Below are 17,798 nucleotides of genomic sequence, written 5' to 3' on the forward strand. Positions count from 1 at the left end.
ATATATATATATATCAAATATTGTATATATTTGTGACAGGGTTATGCGCATTATATGGCATAATACAGCCTGAGAGACTAAACTCAGGGCACCACGCCCGGTACCACCGTGTGCGTGCCACGTCATGACGCAGCATCAACTGTTCACAAACCGAAGCGGAGCTCCGTTGAATCTCCTCGACCTCCCGGCGCTCCGAGTCTCCGCTGTCATTGTGGCCGTTTAGAAACGCACATGCGGTTGGTCGTTCGCCCGGTAACGGAGTCTACGTTGCGATGAGTGCTTTCTGCCGCCTGCTCCACCGAGGGCTGCTGAGTCTGCGGCCGTCGTGCCGCGTGTTCCCCGGACAGCAAGACCTGTACGGGGGCCCCCCGAGAGCCCCGGTGGCTCTCGCGGTCCGGACAGCCAGCTCATCCAGGTACCCCTGCTAGCTCCCCGGCTAACTGATGCCCTCTGCGCGGGGTGATGGTGCTGCGTGGGCGGCTCGGTGTTTATCTTTCAAAGCGGCCGCTTCCGTTGGAAATGATCTCTCCGTGTCTTTGTTTCTCTAAAAGCTAATGTGTCTGTTATTTTTACACAGTTTACACACATATGACATTCAGACGGTTAGCAAGAGGGTTCATCGCAGCACCGCGATTATCTAAAGGGGGGTTTCAGTTGTGGATTATGTGCGTGACGCTTTATTGTATTTGGTTATTATACAAGACGATGATCCGTGTCATATTTAGTATTTAGTACGCGATGCTACTTGTACGCTAAGCAGCCAAACCTAGCCAAATGAATGCAGTCCAACACGACCCCTCTTCCAATGCATCCTATATTCATGTAGCACTGGGAGGTTTCAACCTAATGTCTGGGATATTGATTTTATACTGAGAGTGTCCACCACATGGAGGGGGATTTAATGCAATCTCCTATTAGCAGAGGTGAGTCCTAAAATATTACACTCAGGGAAAAGTACTGGTACTCTAAAGACGTTGTACTCCTGCAAAATACCTTAAAATGTGCTAAAGTAGTTTAGTGAAATTGTAAGTATATAATGTGATGTAAATATACTGTTAAATTAAGGAGTAGTCTACAAACTAGATTGCATGTACACGAGTTGAACATCAGCAACAAGTTGTGTCCATACAGACCTCTGCAGTCTGTGCAGACAACTGATGGATTATACATAATATGTGTATTTTAAATATACAACCGCCTTCTTCTGTGTGGCCTCACAAGAATTACAATCTGAAACTCTCAGACAATGAAACAAAAATGACCGACAACAAATATAACGAGCTTTGGACAAAACGGCTTTTAAAACTCCTTTAATCCGTAGAACAAAACATCCTCAAAGTGGACGACACTACACGTGTATTACTGCAGAGCAGATGCTGCAGTTTACACACACACACACACACACACACACACACACACTTCAGCAGCTTCTTCTTCTCGGCTGCAGAATCATCTCTCTTCGTGGTTCTTTTGTTCTCACTCTGGAACAGGTGAAACTTGATATGTAGGGAGGAACAATACTTGTGATGAATAGGGCACATTCGAATAATTAATAGAATTACTGATGTTGGTCTACAAGTAAACAACGAGCGACTTGTACAGTAACACGAGTAAATGGAAAGTGGTGCTTCCACCTCTTATATTAGCAACCGAAATTTGCATTTTTCCCTATTGTCACATTTTAAAGACTGAGTAAATAAACGAAGGATCCAAAAAATAATAAGCATATATTTGAGTTGCGTCAACACTTTTTATTAAATTGTCTCAACAAGTCTTGAATATTAAAGCTTCACGTTAGACTGTTTATAGAGCTACTCTGTAGGTGCTCATGTACCCAATCTAGAGTGGAACATTTACATTTGAAGTCAATGACGTTTCCAAATCATACATGAATGTTAAGTGATTTATGTATTCATTAAAAACCTATTTAAACATTTTAAAACAAAACTACTCTACTACACGTGGGTTTTCCTAATGTTGAACCAGTATATTCAGAACGGTTTCAAATAGGCACGTCACATGTCGTTGAACAATGATGGCACTGCCTTCTCTTTATAGAGTATCCCCTTATATCCTGTTTTAATCCGTCAATTTAGGAGAACAATATGCTCTGCAAATGTGTTTACGCCATGGAGGCTGCAGATGAATCCGTGTTCAGAGTTTTGTAACTTTCCTGTAGTTGTGGCATATCTCACCACAGGCATTACCAGATTCTCCCGGCTCTTTCTAACTGTGTTTTCTGTCTCTCAGCCCGGTGAACTTGACCTACGATGTCTTCGATGGGAAGGGGGAGAGCACTCCCCTGGTGTTTCTTCACGGCCTTTTTGGCAGCAAATCGAACTTCCACTCAATCGCGAAGTCCTTGGTGCAGCGCACAGGCCGAAAGGTAATGCAGTGATGAAGACGTGACGCCCGTCTGTGTCCTGACACCGAAAACACTTCACCTTTATGCGTTTGAGTTTGTTCCCAGCAGCCTGACAATAGCACTCTTACGAAAGCACAATGGACCAGTGTGCTGCGGGTCACGTGACGCGACTCCTCACCAGTCTGCACAGTTGTAATACACACTGAGAGATAATCTGCCCTTTGGCTTGCTGGAGGAAACTCATCACCTGATGTGCACAATGCAGTCTTTGTTTGTGTTGCCAGTTTCAAAACCACCCCAAAAATAAAAGCTGACGTCAAAGTGTTTTTGTTTCCCGTTGGCTCTCTCCCCCCATTCCAAGTGTCCTAACTGTCCTTTGTCCAGTTAGGTGCTGACTGTAGATGCCCGTAACCACGGCAACAGCCCTCACAGTTTGGAGCTGACCTATGAAGCGATGACCAACGACTTGACGCACCTCCTCGCCCAGCTGCACATTGACAAGTGTGTCCTCATCGGTCACAGCATGGGAGGGAAAACGGCCATGACGACCGCCCTGTCGCAGGTGAGCAGCCGCCGTGACTTACTGATGTCACCTGAGAGTTCTCACTGTGCATCCCCGTCCTCTCTGGACCGAATAATCCTCCTCTGGTCTTCAGGCCACAGCGAGCTGTTCGCCTTTCCATTTTCTCATTGATTTTTTGTATTCTCCCTAATCTCATCTCTCGTCTCTCCCCACCGGTTCACACCTCTCTATGTGTCTCTGTTTGCAGTCTGGTTTAGTGGAGCGGCTGGTGGTCGTGGACATCAGTCCAGCCCAGACCACCACACGCACCAACTTTCGCTATTACATCCAGGCCATGAAGGCGGTGCAGATCTCCAGTGACATCCCACGCTCCACCGCCAGGCGGATGGCTGAGGATCAGCTGCGCAGCTTAGTCAAGGTCAGGACTCCTCCTCTTCTCACCCCCTCGCAGTTTGAAGATGGCGTGAACTATTCTGTCTCGAACTTTATGAATTATATATTATATTGTGTGTGTGTGTGTGTATTTATTTGATGTTATGGCCTGAGCTGGAAGCCTATAGTTTGCATCATATGTGTCTTATGGCTGCCTTCTAAGGCAAAAAAAAACCTATATTATAGCAGTGAGAGTGAAACAAAACGGTTAAGCTGTGCGCTATAAAACCAAAATGATGAGCTGAAAGTTGTGAGACACGGTGCAGCGTTGGCGGACACTTCTCTTGTGATCTCTACAAACAAGCCCCTTCACATACAAGGAGTCATGTGATCCACTGTTAAAGAAGCAGGATGTGGGATTGGGAGCATTTCTATTGGCTCTTTAATGGCAACGCTACGCTAATAGCCCACAGCCAACACTGTTTACCTGGGTTGTGGGGTTCGGCTGTTCGTTAGCCAGTGGGACATGTGTGAACATGTGTGAACATGTTTGAACGTGCAATAATAGCATGCCTTGCCGGCCTGCCCATGTACACTCGGCTTGCATAATAACAGAGTGATGTCATTCTCTGCTCAGGTAGATTCTACTCCATTGCATCTTCCCACATGGATAATAGTTGGTTGCTGCTATATTAATGCTCTGAATATCAAATACAGATCCTTTAATGTAAAAAATCTTGATTGTAGCTGCTTTTAAAATCAAGCTGTGAAACAAACAAAAAATGTATTTGTTTTTAAAACGGTCTCCTCATTATTTGTCTTTGCCTCCCTCAGGAGCGCTCAGTGCGTCAGTTCCTGCTCACTAACCTGGTGGAACAGAATGGCCACTACGGCTGGAGGGTCAACCTGGAGGTCATCTCGGCGCACCTTGAAGACATCATGAGCTTCCCCAGCTTCGACACGGTCTATGACGGACCTACATTGTTTTTGGGGGGAGCCAGTTCTGCTTATATCAGGTATGAAACACCTCAGGCGGATGTTTTTTTAAATTTTTTTATAGGATTAGATACACAAGCTTAGAATACGGAACATGCCATCTATTATATCTTTCATAGCCTCAGCCTAGTTGTATCGCTTGTTCCTGAATGAGGTTGAGCAAGAACAACCTTTTCATGAAAGAAACTCAGTCGAAACAACCTGCATCGTGCCGGTCCCGGAGGTCCAGATCTTTGAGTCTTAGGTTAAGCTTGAACTGAATGTATTCTGGATCGATTTCTCCATGATTTAAAGCAAAAAAAGTATCATTTGCACACTGTTCTATGTTGTCGCAATGTTTTTATATTTGCTGCTGCGCAACGTTTCCATCAGTCAGATTTTCTTAAGCCACAAACGGCACTAACACACATGACAAATAATAATTATGAAATATAACGTCAACTTACACCTCATAGCAATGACAGACATGTCACCAAACATCAGCACTGCGAAAACTAAATCGATCACAACTTTATTCAGCTTTCAGTTATTCAACCGAACAGGCGTTGAGATTGCCGTGAGACGCGGAGAAAGTGTGAAGTGGCGCTCTTCGCAATAAAACATCTTTGATGGGACGTGCCGAGCTTGAATGTCAGCCCGCTACATCTGCTGCTGTCACGCTGCACGGTGTATCCACACCAACAAGTTATCCGTACGTTAAAAACAATACGATTTAGCGCCGCTCCACGTCACGCTGTCTGCACGCATTGAGTACAAGGGGGCGGGGCTGCCGAGCGCGCTCGCACCGAGTGGCGTCAAGTGCCGACCGGCTTCCCCCCAACAACGGACGCGTTCGGTTCAAAGTCGCCAGTTAACACAGTCGCTCCTTAAACCGTTACACCGGGAGTGAAGCCGGCGTCTCGGAGACTCGCTTCTGGATTTCTGCGGAGGATCGTTTCCCACTTGTTCGAGGGTTGTGATTGGATACTTGAAATATTGTGGGCGTTTACCGTTGGAAGCACGAAGGAACTCTTGAAAGTTGATTTATATTGTTCGCATACAAACATACATAAGAACAATTTAAATCAACTTTCAACAGTTAATTCTCACGTACAGACACATATTTAGGTGCCCAAACTGGAAAGTATGTCGTCCATAAATATAAATTGCGTACATATATGCAATAAAAGAAACATGACAATAAATCGACAATTTAACCAGGTACAATCATAATAACCGTGTCAACACGCCTGATAAAATGATGAGTCAAATTTTTTAATTCATACTGGATGCAACCGCATGTCTGAAGACACCAGCTGTGTTTCATCGTTCATCTTCCTCTCTTCCCCCCCTGACACGCCTCATTTTGCCTGATATTCTAATGACCCCCTCCCCCCTCCCCCGTGTCTTCGCTCCTGATCCAGCTCTGACGATTACCCAGAAATCCATAGGCTGTTCCCTAACGCCGACATCCAGTACATCCCAGATGCGAGCCACTGGATCCACGCAGATAAACCCTTAGACTTCATCAGCTCCGTCGGCTCCTTCCTCCAGTCCTAGCTGCCTCCTGCCTCCACCTCGGGACCTTTTCAATGCTCAGCACTCCTGAGCGAGCCCGCACTGAAAATGACGGTTAGTATTCTGCAGCCTCAGCAAGAGCAAGTGGAGCCATGAATTATGCTAATATTTGCCAACACTGGACCAAATGTACTCTACAGCAGCCAATCCTCCTCCTAACAGTATTAGCGTAGCGCAGCAGAAGATTTATTTTGCTTTCTGCTAGACGGGGTAGTCTAACCAGATTGGCTGCTTCTTAGACGTGTCATTGATTTATTGGTCGGTACGTTGACAATATATAATTTAATGGGGCTGTTTTGGAGGCGATGTACTAATCCAAAGACGCTCTCATTTGCAGAGTGCTTTCTTTATGTTATGCCAGTAGGAATCGCAGCGTTAGGCCGAGTGTAATCTGGGACTGCTGAGGTGGACACGCAGTAAAACGGTTGGATAATTCATTTTTGACGGCACTGGAATGGAACAAATAGTGTATGAGAAGCCGAGTTAAGAATATTCTGAGAAAAAGAGATGTTTCTTTGCCGAGGGAGTTTGGAGGTTTGGCTCTGCAGAGACTTTACGTGTACAGATGGTTTGTTGTAGAGACTTATTTTGATGTTGATAATTGTAATGTAGATTCGATATTTTGGCCATGGAACTATTTCTCAAGGTCCTGTGCACCTGCTGGATGTCAGAGATGAGGATGTACAGGTCAATGACTCGAGGTTATATTTGTATGGCAACATAATCTATGATCTATAAACATATTCTATGAAAACCAATCTGAAACACTTAAATGCGGTATTATCACAATCTGTTTCCTGAATATCTCAGGTTATAAGTGGATATGCTAATAATTAATCGATTATACTCTTCTCCTGTCTGTCAATAAGCCGTGGTAATGTCGTTATGTCTTTGTATTTGTCCACAGTGTTTTGATTAAACATGTTTTTCCGATTTTTTTTATCTGTATCTCACTTATCTTTCCAGCTAAAGGCAAGGCTCTATGGGTATCTCACAAGTAGATGCTGCAATGTGTCGTTATCTAGTCTTAATAGTGTTATCATTTTATTTCCGTTTCCTTCGTTTGGAGCCAGTCCCGTCGTGAAACTGCCATCTGTATGAATAAGCAGGGTGTCGTAAAGGTGTGCCTCTTGTCGAGAGCTCCTTTTTTCCATTTCTGTAAGTCTTGATGAGAAAATTGTTTAAAAAAAAACTACATTTGTATTCTTCAAAAATAACTAGCGGACTTTTTCGATTGGCAGCTGGGTTGCCAGTTCTGTGTGCGGTCTCTGGAGGAGGAAGCTGAACGGATGAGGGCGTGTCCCTTCATGGCGCTCGATGTTTACAACAATCGGTGTTTTATGTTCGTTTGATGTGAATACAGAAGTCTGAAAAGGCTTCAAACGATCGGATTTGAGTTGAGTAAAAACCCTCATTATTTTTTTATAAAGTTAGTGGAGAAGCATCATTTACACCCCCCCCCCCCTCTCCCTCCTCAACTACAGGACAGATTTGTCTTGTTGCACATTATGAAGTGATGTTGGAGTGCAGGCTGCAGCTTCTGTAGCGTTGCACTGGGGCGAGTATCTCTCTCTAAGGGGGGGAACGCTCTGTGTCAACAATATAGGCAATTGAATTTATTCAATCATATTGAAAAGCTGTTAGACTGTAATCCTCTGTTCAGGGTTTGAATATTGTTCCACTATGAGCATGCCTTTTCTCTTATCAGGTGTAACTTTGCTGTGCTATCTACGTCTCAGTTTGTTCAACACGTCGTCACAATGGTGGCACTCATCCTCGATATTACATTTGAAATCTGACAAAGAAGCATATAGGAGGAGTGGGTTAATTATATATAATTGAAAATGTACAAAATATTATACAATAAAATGACAAATCTGTGACAAAGTTTGTGCTTTTTTTCTTTTGAATCCTGAAAATACAACAATAAAAAGACATCGAAAAGCTCTAAAGTGAAGTGTAAGGCATTCAACTGTCACGGTATTAAACAATTAGATGGGTCAGTTATAAATAAATTACAATAGTCAAAGAGCCAAAGCACGTTTTCCCAAGAGTGTATATATAAGATCCCCTCTCAAGAGGTCCAATTACCTTGTTAACACTTCTTAGATTGACATCTACTTCCCCCTCATCGAGTCTATAACCCGACTGGAGCCTTCCTGTTGGTGTAAGTCACCATTGACTACAATCTGTGATGTCACAAATCATATATCTACGTACACAGGATGGTTAACTATTTTAAATAATCACAGAGAAACTTTCCCCCTCCAGCAGATTAATGTGAAAACAGCTTTCAGGCGTCAGTAACGATAAGATAAATACATGTGTGACTGAAGGGGGACTTCAGACTACGAGACGTGAGGAGTTGGGCGACGTGCAAAGTCCTTTCGGTTTCAATCGAGGGATATGACCTGGAAGACGGCTCCATCCTTCTGGCCCCCGGCCGCCGCCGCCTGCCCCGCTGCATTCTGGCCCGGATCGGGACTCTCGGACCTCTTGGGCCTCCTCCGCTTGTCCCTCCAGTTTAGTTTGGGGGAGGCGGGCGCGGCGACGGGCACCGCTGCTCTGGGGATGAAGATCTGCTTGGGGTTGGTGACGGGAGAGACGGGCTGAAGCCAGGGGAAGTTTGTTGGCCGCTGGATGGGGGGCTTGATGTTCCTCCTCAGGATGCCCAGGCGAGAGGGCTTTTTCTGGGCCAGCTCGGCCTGCTGCTGACTCTGCAGCTGCTGTTGGAGGATCCGCTGAACGTCATCCTGAATCAAAGGAAGAAACACAGGCAGATATATTTATTAAAACCTATAAACTGTGATCAAAAGGTGGACAAATATGGTCGTTATTCAAAGTGAATAAGGGGCTGCATAGTAAGATAAATACAACAATAAGGTTTTTAAATCATCAATTTGTCACAGATGGTGGGTTTGGTGTGCAAACTGGTCATAAAGGGCCTTTTTCTTTAAGTCATACCCTTCACTTTAGGACTTTTATCATTTTTTTAAGTTAAATGCGTAATATTAGGTTACGATTATTATTATTTTGTATCTCTCATCTCCCTAATGTTTTTTTCTCCATATATTTATAAATGACTAATTCCAGTTCTAGTGTGTGTTTTGGTGATTACTGTTTTTAAAAAATGGTGGAAACAATTAGTATCTAGTCAGTACGAGAATTTGAGACAATAAAAATGTCAACAAAAGATTCAGTGAACTGACATTGAACAAAGAAAAGCCCAATCCACAAAGATTCATATTGTTATTGTGTTCCACTGTCTGACCACATCGGTACGAACAGATCGGCCAGTCTTCATCCTGGACGTGGTCAAGGCTCACACCCCGGCCCGTTCACGCCGCTCTGCATCAGCCAATCGGCTTGAAGCTGAACACTCAACAAACCCACGACCTCCTGTCCTGCCTCCTGATTGGTGGAACGAGCTCCCCACTGACATCAGGACAACAGAAAGTCTCTAAATCTTCTGCCGCAGACTTAAAACACGTCTCTTCTGACTTTAAAAAACCAACAAGTAGCTCTTTAGTTAAATGGCACTTTGTAGTTTGGCTTTCTTGAGGAAATTGTGCACTTATAGTTAGTCGCTTTGGATAAAAGCTAAATGTAATGTAACGGCCAAAAGACTTAAAGACAGGAGGGTACACAGTGCAAACTTTACAAAAAACATTTCAAAGAAAATGGAGTCGGTGAGGGTTAAATAATATCCAATCATCTTCAGAGAAAGAATTTACCGACAGAATTTTTCTTTAAAGTCATGTCAATACTCACATGTTGGTATTTTAGCTCCAAATAGCAAACAAAGCAGTTCAAGTGAAATCAGTTTGGATTTCAAGGATCACCAGTAAACTCAACAACACTTTCAAAGCGTAGCAGTTTAAGTTTAACTGCGGCCAATTAACCCTGGCAGAAAACCAGCTGGCATAGCTGAATGTAATGTGTTAGGACTTCCAACTGTTTCATGTATTGTGCGCAGGGCTCTCAAGTGTCACGCATTGAGCGTGAGACTCACGCATTTCGGTCTGAAGTCACGCACTCCCGCCACACATCGTATTTCTCACGCTGAAAAAAACTCTCGGCTATTTAATGTTTTAATGTGCCGCAGCGCGCAAACATGAGCTGGCCGCGCTGCCCTCACCGTGGAGGAATCAAGCGCTCCCCTGGAGTTCTGCTGTGAGGAGCCACTTATCAGCCAATCAAAAAAAAGAAATGGGCTACACAATAGCCAATCAGAAAAAAACCCGTATCTGGGTAAGATTTTATCCAGCAATCAATGAAAATAAAGCATCCTGGAATTGCGCGCGACTGTCGAAAATATCCGAAAATTTCGTTCTGGGGCGGGGGGGGGGGGGGGGCTGATGGAAATGTCACTCTTGCCTGTCTTCAAAACTTGAGAGCCCTGTGTGTGTGTTCTATGGCTGAACATCACGTTTACTTAACCCTTGTGTTGCCTTCGGGTCAATTTGACCCGATTCAATGTTTAATGTCGGTGTTCTTTCGGGAGTCAACAAACAAACATAAAGTACCTCACACTTAAACTTGGAAAACAATATTAATTCTAATAATTTTCTGGAGATTTTAATAGCTGGGGTCATATTGACACCAAGGGTAAAATATGTTCGTAAATATAAAGGTAACAGGAGGGTTAAACATTGAATCGGGTCATATTGACCCGAAGGCGACAGAAGGGTGAAACATTGAATTGGGTCAAATTGACCCGAAGGCAACACAAGGGTTAACCCTCCTGTTACCTTTACATTTACTAACATATTTTACCCTCGGGGTCAATTTGACCCCAGCAATTAAAACCTCCAGAAAATTATTAGAATTAATATTGTTTCCCAAGTTTAAGTGTGAGGTACTTTAAGTTTGTTTGTTGACTACCTAAATAGCCCTTTAAATATATAAAAAAGTTGATATTTCTTATATGTTTGACACAGTGAAAAACAGCCTGGGGTCAAATTGACCCCAAAGAACACCGACATTAAACATTGAATGGGGTCAAATTGACCCTAAAGGTAATGGGAGGGTTAATTGTGTGTGTGTGTGTATGTGTAAACTCTTTTTTAAAACTCCATATTTAGTTTATATTTGAGTGATTTATTTGCTCCCCGTTCAGTTTATTCCCGTTGAACATTCACTGGTCTCAGGTCTTACCTTCCAGGCCTCGAGCTCCAGCGACAGCGCCAGGCGTTTCTGCACGGCCTCCAGCAGCTGGTTGTTCAGCAACATCATCTCTGTTTTACTCCGCAGCAGCTCGGCCTCCATCCTCCTCTTCCTGCACGAGCGGAACAGAAAGAATGACACATTCCTCGAAATAGATTCATGTCTCCTCGCTTCCTCTTTCCTCCTCTTGATTCCTTCGCTGTGACTCCGTGTGCACTTACTTCTCGATGGCATCGTCTCGGTCCCGTAGCGCCTGCTGCAGAACGGCGCTCTCCTCTCCTTTTCCTTTTCCAGATTTGAACTGGTGAATGAAGCGGAGAGGGAGGCAGGTTATTATTCTGACTCAGACATAACTTTTTCTAATCTGTTTTTTAAAAACAAACAGGATTCTGATCTCATGCCGCACGTCAGTCAGACACCTCGTGACATTCTCCACAGTAAAAAAACCAGAAGTACTCCGAACACTGATACTGCTGCTCGTAAACCTGTCTGGCCACATAGCTGGGCCTCAGCATCCAGCCAATGAGGGCTCATGTGCCCATGCGTGAGCGATAACATCCTCTTACAGACCTCAGGGCTTCTTTCAAGGCTCCTGTCATTTGAACTGTCTTGTTCATGGTATGAATTCCTCGCTGCGTTTCCAAACATGCATTCACGTCTCTCTCTGACGGGGTGAAACAATGAATTCATGATAAGTGACTAGAGTCACTTATAATTATCTCCCTTAACTGTCGCCAGTCCTCCTCTCTTTTGGTTCTGCCCGTGCGTGCAAAGTGAACATTCTTCACGCCCAATAATAAAGTGAACTCCGAGATTCGACATGATTGCCGGCTAACGCGCTGTATCTCGGTGGGTGTTGCCTTCACCTGTTTGGTGTGGCTGATCGCCAGTTCGCGGGCCACATTCTGCAGCTGGGCCAGAGACGTGTCCAGGTGTTGGTCCTCGGGAGAGGGTTGAGGACTCATGCCGGACCCCGCCTCTGTGAGCGGGTGCAGCAGCCGCAGAATGGACAGAACCTCATCTTTGACCTGGGGTAGAAAGGAACAGGAGTAAACAACAACGCTCCTGCAGAGTCGTGCGTCGGCGATGTTCGCTCGGCGTGGATTCGTACCCTCTCTCTGGACTTGCTCCATCCCGGTCCGTCTTTGCTCCCCTGGAGTTTGTCCACCTGCGCCTTGAGCCTGATGCTTCGTCTCCGAGACAGCTCCACCTCTCTGCGCACTTCTTTGAGCTGCAAACGAGAAAAACATCACATCGGTTCATTTCCCCCCTTTATGTGACACGATCCAAACAGAAACTGCAAATCTAGATTCCTGAGTGAAACTGTAAACAAGTGATTCAGCAATCACAAATATGCGCAAATGAACGCATTCATTGACACGCGCTCAGACACATGCAGATAACAGGGAACTAGAAGTCATAAACAAAGACATGACGCACACAATTCCACAGCAATATTGTTTCCGTTGTCAATCTCTGAACTACAAATCAAGGCCTGTCAACACGAGGTGTAAAACCATAACGCTTCGCTCAGGTGTTATTGCTCTGCGGCGTCACGCTCCCACCCTACATTGTGTTGCGGGACACATTTTAAATGCGTTTCTGTCGAGTACACGATACTCCTGTTGAGCAGGTCGCGTTGTTCAAGCCCGTGTGTCGCACATGAGATTTAATTTCATGCGCTGTAGAATAACAACATGTTTCCGCGGACGCTCACCAACGCTCCATGATTTCAAACACGCAGAGCGTCATCCTACCGTCTCGGAGACGTGTCCCACTGTCCGCCGTCTGCTGAGCAGCTTGCCGCCGTTGAGCAAGTCCGGTAAAGTCCCGTTCATGAGCCCCGTCTCGAAGGGGCTCCCTCCTTCCCCGTCCGAAGCTTTGCCCTGTGAGGAATGACCTGACCTCTCCGAGGTCAGCTCCCCCGGGTTGTCTTTCTCCTCGGACGAGGACGCGCTTCTGTTGTCTTCCACCGCCTCTTCTCCAGAGTCTTTTAACTTCGTGATGAAGACGGTGTTGTTTATCCGATCGGCACAGTTGTCTTCATCGCCGACCGACTCTTCCCGCTTCTGCGTGACGCCTTCAGGTTCGCTTTCGGAGGCCTTTGGTTCCGGTTCTGTGGGCAGGAATGTGGTTCTGTGGAGACGTTGCCTCCCGAGTGACGCGCCCCGTCCGTCGTCCAGCTTGTTCAGAGAGGAGATCTTTTCGTTGCTGGTGACTCGAGGCCTCAGCCTCGAGTTGAGGGATGAGAAAGACTGAGTGTGGTCCATGTTCAGCTCGGTCCACGTCGCAGGCAGGAGCTGAGTCGACCCGACCGACCGCCGATACCGTCAGAGGATTAAGAACGATGGGAAGCGCGAGACAGTAAAACAAGGAGGGAAGGTGAAAACAGAATGTCTCCCAACTGGTTTTTCCTGAACTGCTTACGTCTTCACCAACGCGCGACATGACATGATGTCACCGCTGCCTGTGGCTGGACGTGGCCTGTGTGCTTCTCCTCCTCCTCCTCCTCCTCCTTTACAGTTGCTAGTCAAACACGTGATGTGCAAACATACCAGAGCTGCAGGGGAACAAAGGGAGGAGGACTTTCGATCAGATTATTAAAGGCTAGACTCATGATTTCTGATTTAAATGTGCATTAAACAGAGCAGAGGGCTGGACATGGTGACCACCGAAAACAGATAAAGTTGTTTCGTCAGGGTCAAAGGAATCCATGTTGAATCTCTGTGGTGTAACTTATCGGTATTTTTTGCCCCCTTCGCTTAGTCATCAATTTATTTTTAGAGTCGAGATGGTGACGAACCTCCCACTCACATGAGCGAAGACAAGTCAGTAACACGAACACGGCTCGTTTTAAAAGTGATTACTCTGCTATGTTTTTGTTTTGAGATTTTAAAAAAGCATCATGCAGGTGTGGGTTGATTTAAATGTCACACCCAAAGAACAGCAATACACCCCAATTACTAGTTAATCTACTGTAAACAACTTTATGACCTTGTATTATTATTAATATCATTTTAGAGGGCCACAGAATGTTCTGAGTTGTCCTGTTCTTCACTTAGTGGTCATAACATTGTGTACAACAATTAGATATGAGATGTGATAATAGACCAAGTTTTTTGTGCTTGACGTCTTGATTCTTCTGACTCCCTCTTAAAGCGCCACGCCAGATTGTTTGTGGCGCACACTTTGTGCACATCTTTGTTTAATACGTACGGAGGGTGCAGTCTTGAGAGAAGAACTCTTGTATTATTTTCTTCTTCCTTACACCCAGTAACTTGAAATATTATTCTAAACAGGTCAAACTTAATTTATACTCAGATTCAGCCTTATTTCTTAAATGGTAAAATGTCTGCCTGTTGGGTAGGCAGTGCCTCTAATTCCAGGAGCTTTTGCTGCTACAATGTTTTTTTGAAACAATTGTTATTCACAAGACAAAAAAAGCAAATCTCTGCACAAGAATAACGAGTTGATTAATATTCAACATGGTAAGCATCGGATTTTCCCCTATGTAAATATTTGGCAACACAAAATGTTACTAAAAACTGTCACTTTCATAATATCTGTATTGCGTGACAAGCTTAAGACTACATGGTCACTAACTAACTTATGCAGTTATTTAAAACTCAAACAAAACTGGAGTTTAGATGAAAAAAACTTTTATTTTTTGCTGCGTGACAGAATGAGTCCAAAGGTTCCGCTTAGCGGGGTTTTCATGATGAGAAAGTAAACAGAAAGACAAAGACGGGATTATGGGCGGCCGTGAATAAACAGACTGATTTATAGTCCAGTCACATCAAAGGATCAACAAAGAGTGCGTCAGGAAGAGAGGCCACAACAGTCAGAGGCTCTTCTTACATCCAGTGACATTATGCAATGAGAAGTCTCTTCAGTCTATGCAAAAATGTGTCTTTCTTGAATGTTCGGTATAAAGTGTTTATTCTTGTAATTCATTAAAAAAAAAGTTGTGGAGAAATGCCGTTTGTTTCCTCCTGTCATCCATTCAAATCCAAAGTTAGTCATTGATACTTACTCTGTCCCTGGATTTATTTCCCTTATTCTCTACTTTGCTCCTCTGAACATTCTTGTCCTTGTATTATTGTTTTGGACTTCCTGTGAGTTGCTAGAGTTCAGTTTTGACTGGTTTCTTCCCTTGTTTGTGTCCGTTGCTGGCAGCACATCTGAAGCCCATGTTGTCGGAGGCGGAGTCAGGAGTGTTGCCCATCCTTTAGCACACAGAATCATAAAGTCAGGCCGGACTGCTGCACAGATGCTTTGTGGACTTAAGAGTCTTAACATTTAGTCTCTCTTGTTTATAAATCCCTCACCTGGTTGTGGTTCGTGCTTTGTGATTGGCTGAACCATCCACGGTGTCGATCCAGGAACCGCCACGCAGCACGTACATTGGTTGTGCTGATGGAAAGGAAGTGGACGTCCATTCCCACGTGTTTCCCATCATATCATGCAGCCCTGCACGAAGAATCAACATCACTCGTCTACTATTGGGAAGCACACAGCAATCTTCAGAACATTACATAATTATATTAAGACCATGTCTCTCTTTGGTATGAACATTTCTGAAGTCTTATTATTCTTTTTTTCAACTTTAATACATGGACAATTACCATAACTGTTCTGAGAAGGAAATGCTGTGACAGGAGAGACGCCGTGGTATCCGTCCTCTGCAGTGTCTCCATCTGGGAACGACCCCTAAAACATAACGACGATTATTGCAAGGAACATTTCACATGCTTTCACAAAAACATTTTTTAAAATGTATGTCAGTTCATACAAATGAGTGCTTAGGTCGAGTCCACATGGGCAATTAAACCAAATGATTACCTTTAGATAGGTAGATCTTATAAAGTGTAAGAAGTTGTGCACCCACATGTACATATTTAGCGCAATAACTATCTTCAGTGAAAAAGTTAAACATGTCAGTGAATCCCTTGTCAAAGCCGCTTTGCCATTTTTATTGTCGGCTGACCTGCCACAGGTTGGTTCTGGTGCCCTGGAACTTGTTTCCCCACGGATAAGTCCGACCTACGACACAAGAGGAAGCAAAGCCATAAGAGGACAGCAAACTATTAACATATATAGTGATTATTGAGCGTCCTGTGTTTTGTCTTTGACTGGAGAAGTGTCAACGTAAATCAAAGCTCTGTAAAGAGTAGAACTACTCATCATCATGCTGGTGCAGACAGTATTTATTCCATGTATTCAGTGTATAAACGGTGTACCTTGCAGCCCCCCTCGCCCCGCCCACTCCCACTCCTCCTCAGTAGGCAGTCTCTTGCCCTTCCACCGGCAGAAGGCCTGAGCATCATTCCAGCTCACGTGAACCACGGGGAAGCTCAGGCGCTCTCGAATGCCCGACTCGGGTCCTGCAGGCTAGACGGTACCGGGGGAAAGGAGTGAGAGGCGGGCAATGAGGTGAGGAGATGTACAAAAATAATAGAAGAAGAGATAGGGATTCACTCGGGACCTCACCTGCCTCCAAAATGCTCGTTCTATGGGCAACCACCAAGGAGCTGACTGGATGGGAGGAACACGGGTCAAGGGTCATTCACAAGAAGGCCTTTCGAATGGTAGTTGCTCTCCATAAATTATGTCAAGAGAATTGGAATAGTGTACAGAAAGTATGTGAAGCAGCCAAATGTTTTTGTAATGTTATAGAGTACCAACTACTTAGTATGTTTTCACTATCAACTGATCTATTTATCCGTAAAATAATTAAAAAATACCCACAACTAAATTATTCAATACAATTATTGGCTTGTTTTTTTCATATAAAATACAGAACAGCTACTTGTTAAGTTAATTACTAATCAATTGATATCAGACTAACAATTGTGTTTCGATTATTTTTTTACTAAATCCAAACTCAGGACCCCAGTACCTCAATCCTCTGAGTGACTTTTTTCTTCAGCTTTTCTGAAACAAAGTCCTGAAACACGAAGCTCCAACCAAACGTCTCGGCTTCAGTTTTGTACTTCTGCGCTCTCACAAAGTCTCTGTGGGGAAGTGATTTACTTTGTTAAATCTTTTTTATTTTTTCATTAATTATCAAAAACATCTCAATTTGAGATGTCAAGTGGGATTACCTGAAATCGGCATTTGTGACCGGATGTGTGTCCATTTCAAAGGGCTGCAGCTCAACCTCCCTGGTGGGAGCCTCTCCGTCCCTCGCATCAGCTGCACTGGTTCCCATTAACATCGTTCCTCCTGGAATATTCAACACCTCACCTGCTGCTGGTTGTGAAGAGGAGACTGGTCTCCATCATGTGGATATAATATATGTTTTGGTGCGGTTAGAAATTTAAAAGGGGATTTCTTACCCGCCGCTGACAGTAAACACACCGCAGACATCAACGACACAAGAGTAACGTTCATTTTTGACGAGCTGCTTTTAGACGACGTTAATTTGACATTGAGCATATTTTGTAATAGTTTTATCCAAACACAAAGTTGAAGAGTAAACTAGCAGCGAAACTTCTCCTTCGATTGGTCACATTTCTCCGTCGGAGGGATTTGACCGTTGCAACGGAAATGTGCTACGAGATAAAGGTTCCGTGTAAAACAAAGAGTTCGGAATTATTAAAAACTTCACACACGTTATTTTATTAGTTTGTATAACAACGGAAACTGTTAATGGGAACAATAAGCTGTAGTTAAGTGACGTAAAGAAAATAAACTAAAGGGTTTGCACAGTCTGAGTTATTAAAGATTATCTACCATCATATTTCTATAGCCGCCTTGACGATACATTTGCATATAGGATTTGTACATCGACTCCCGCAAAGCCACAAGTATAAACTA

At 44.2% G+C, this 17,798-nt stretch overlaps 3 protein-coding genes across 6 annotated transcripts; 1 reads left to right on the forward strand and 2 right to left on the reverse strand.

The window, feature by feature from the left end:
* Positions 1-163: 163 nt before the first annotated feature.
* On the forward strand, positions 164-7,703 carry abhd11 (abhydrolase domain containing 11). 3 transcript variants are annotated; one of them, XR_008830594.1, is made up of 7 exons: positions 164-415; positions 2,251-2,386; positions 2,754-2,927; positions 3,136-3,306; positions 4,095-4,276; positions 5,660-6,971; positions 7,055-7,703. XR_008830594.1 is itself a non-coding variant. In XM_056406565.1 (6 exons), the coding sequence occupies exons 1-6, from the start codon at positions 273-275 to the stop codon at positions 5,793-5,795; spliced, it is 942 nt and encodes a 313-aa protein (XP_056262540.1). In that variant the 5' UTR covers positions 164-272; the 3' UTR covers positions 5,796-7,703. The 3 variants fall into 3 exon arrangements, 1 of the variants encoding a protein (XP_056262540.1); XR_008830595.1 differs by having other exon boundaries at positions 5,660-5,867; XM_056406565.1 differs by having other exon boundaries at positions 5,660-7,703.
* On the reverse strand, positions 7,627-14,516 carry bicdl2l (bicaudal-D-related protein 2-like). The gene is made up of 6 exons (XM_056406535.1): positions 12,737-14,516; positions 12,091-12,210; positions 11,846-12,007; positions 11,201-11,280; positions 10,971-11,091; positions 7,627-8,566 (listed from the first exon to the last, which is right to left on the reverse strand). Exons 1-6 carry the CDS (start codon positions 13,247-13,249, stop codon positions 8,207-8,209), a joined length of 1,356 nt encoding a protein of 451 aa, XP_056262510.1. The 5' UTR covers positions 13,250-14,516; the 3' UTR covers positions 7,627-8,206.
* A 100-nt stretch (positions 14,517-14,616) lies between these two features.
* sumf2 (sulfatase modifying factor 2) lies at positions 14,617-17,510 on the reverse strand. 2 transcript variants are annotated; one of them, XM_056406549.1, is made up of 9 exons: positions 17,318-17,510; positions 17,084-17,231; positions 16,879-16,993; positions 16,470-16,514; positions 16,220-16,370; positions 15,967-16,022; positions 15,605-15,689; positions 15,308-15,449; positions 14,617-15,205 (listed from the first exon to the last, which is right to left on the reverse strand). In XM_056406549.1, the coding sequence occupies exons 1-9, from the start codon at positions 17,415-17,417 to the stop codon at positions 15,103-15,105; spliced, it is 945 nt and encodes a 314-aa protein (XP_056262524.1). In that variant the 5' UTR covers positions 17,418-17,510; the 3' UTR covers positions 14,617-15,102. The 2 variants fall into 2 exon arrangements, with proteins under 2 accessions (XP_056262524.1, XP_056262528.1); XM_056406553.1 differs by having other exon boundaries at positions 17,084-17,228; positions 17,318-17,509.
* Between the last annotated feature and the right edge of the window lie 288 nt (positions 17,511-17,798).

The sequence above is a fragment of the Pseudoliparis swirei genome, chromosome 3 (genome assembly GCF_029220125.1).
Source record: "Pseudoliparis swirei isolate HS2019 ecotype Mariana Trench chromosome 3, NWPU_hadal_v1, whole genome shotgun sequence".
NCBI classification, from domain to species: domain Eukaryota; kingdom Metazoa; phylum Chordata; class Actinopteri; order Perciformes; family Liparidae; genus Pseudoliparis; species Pseudoliparis swirei.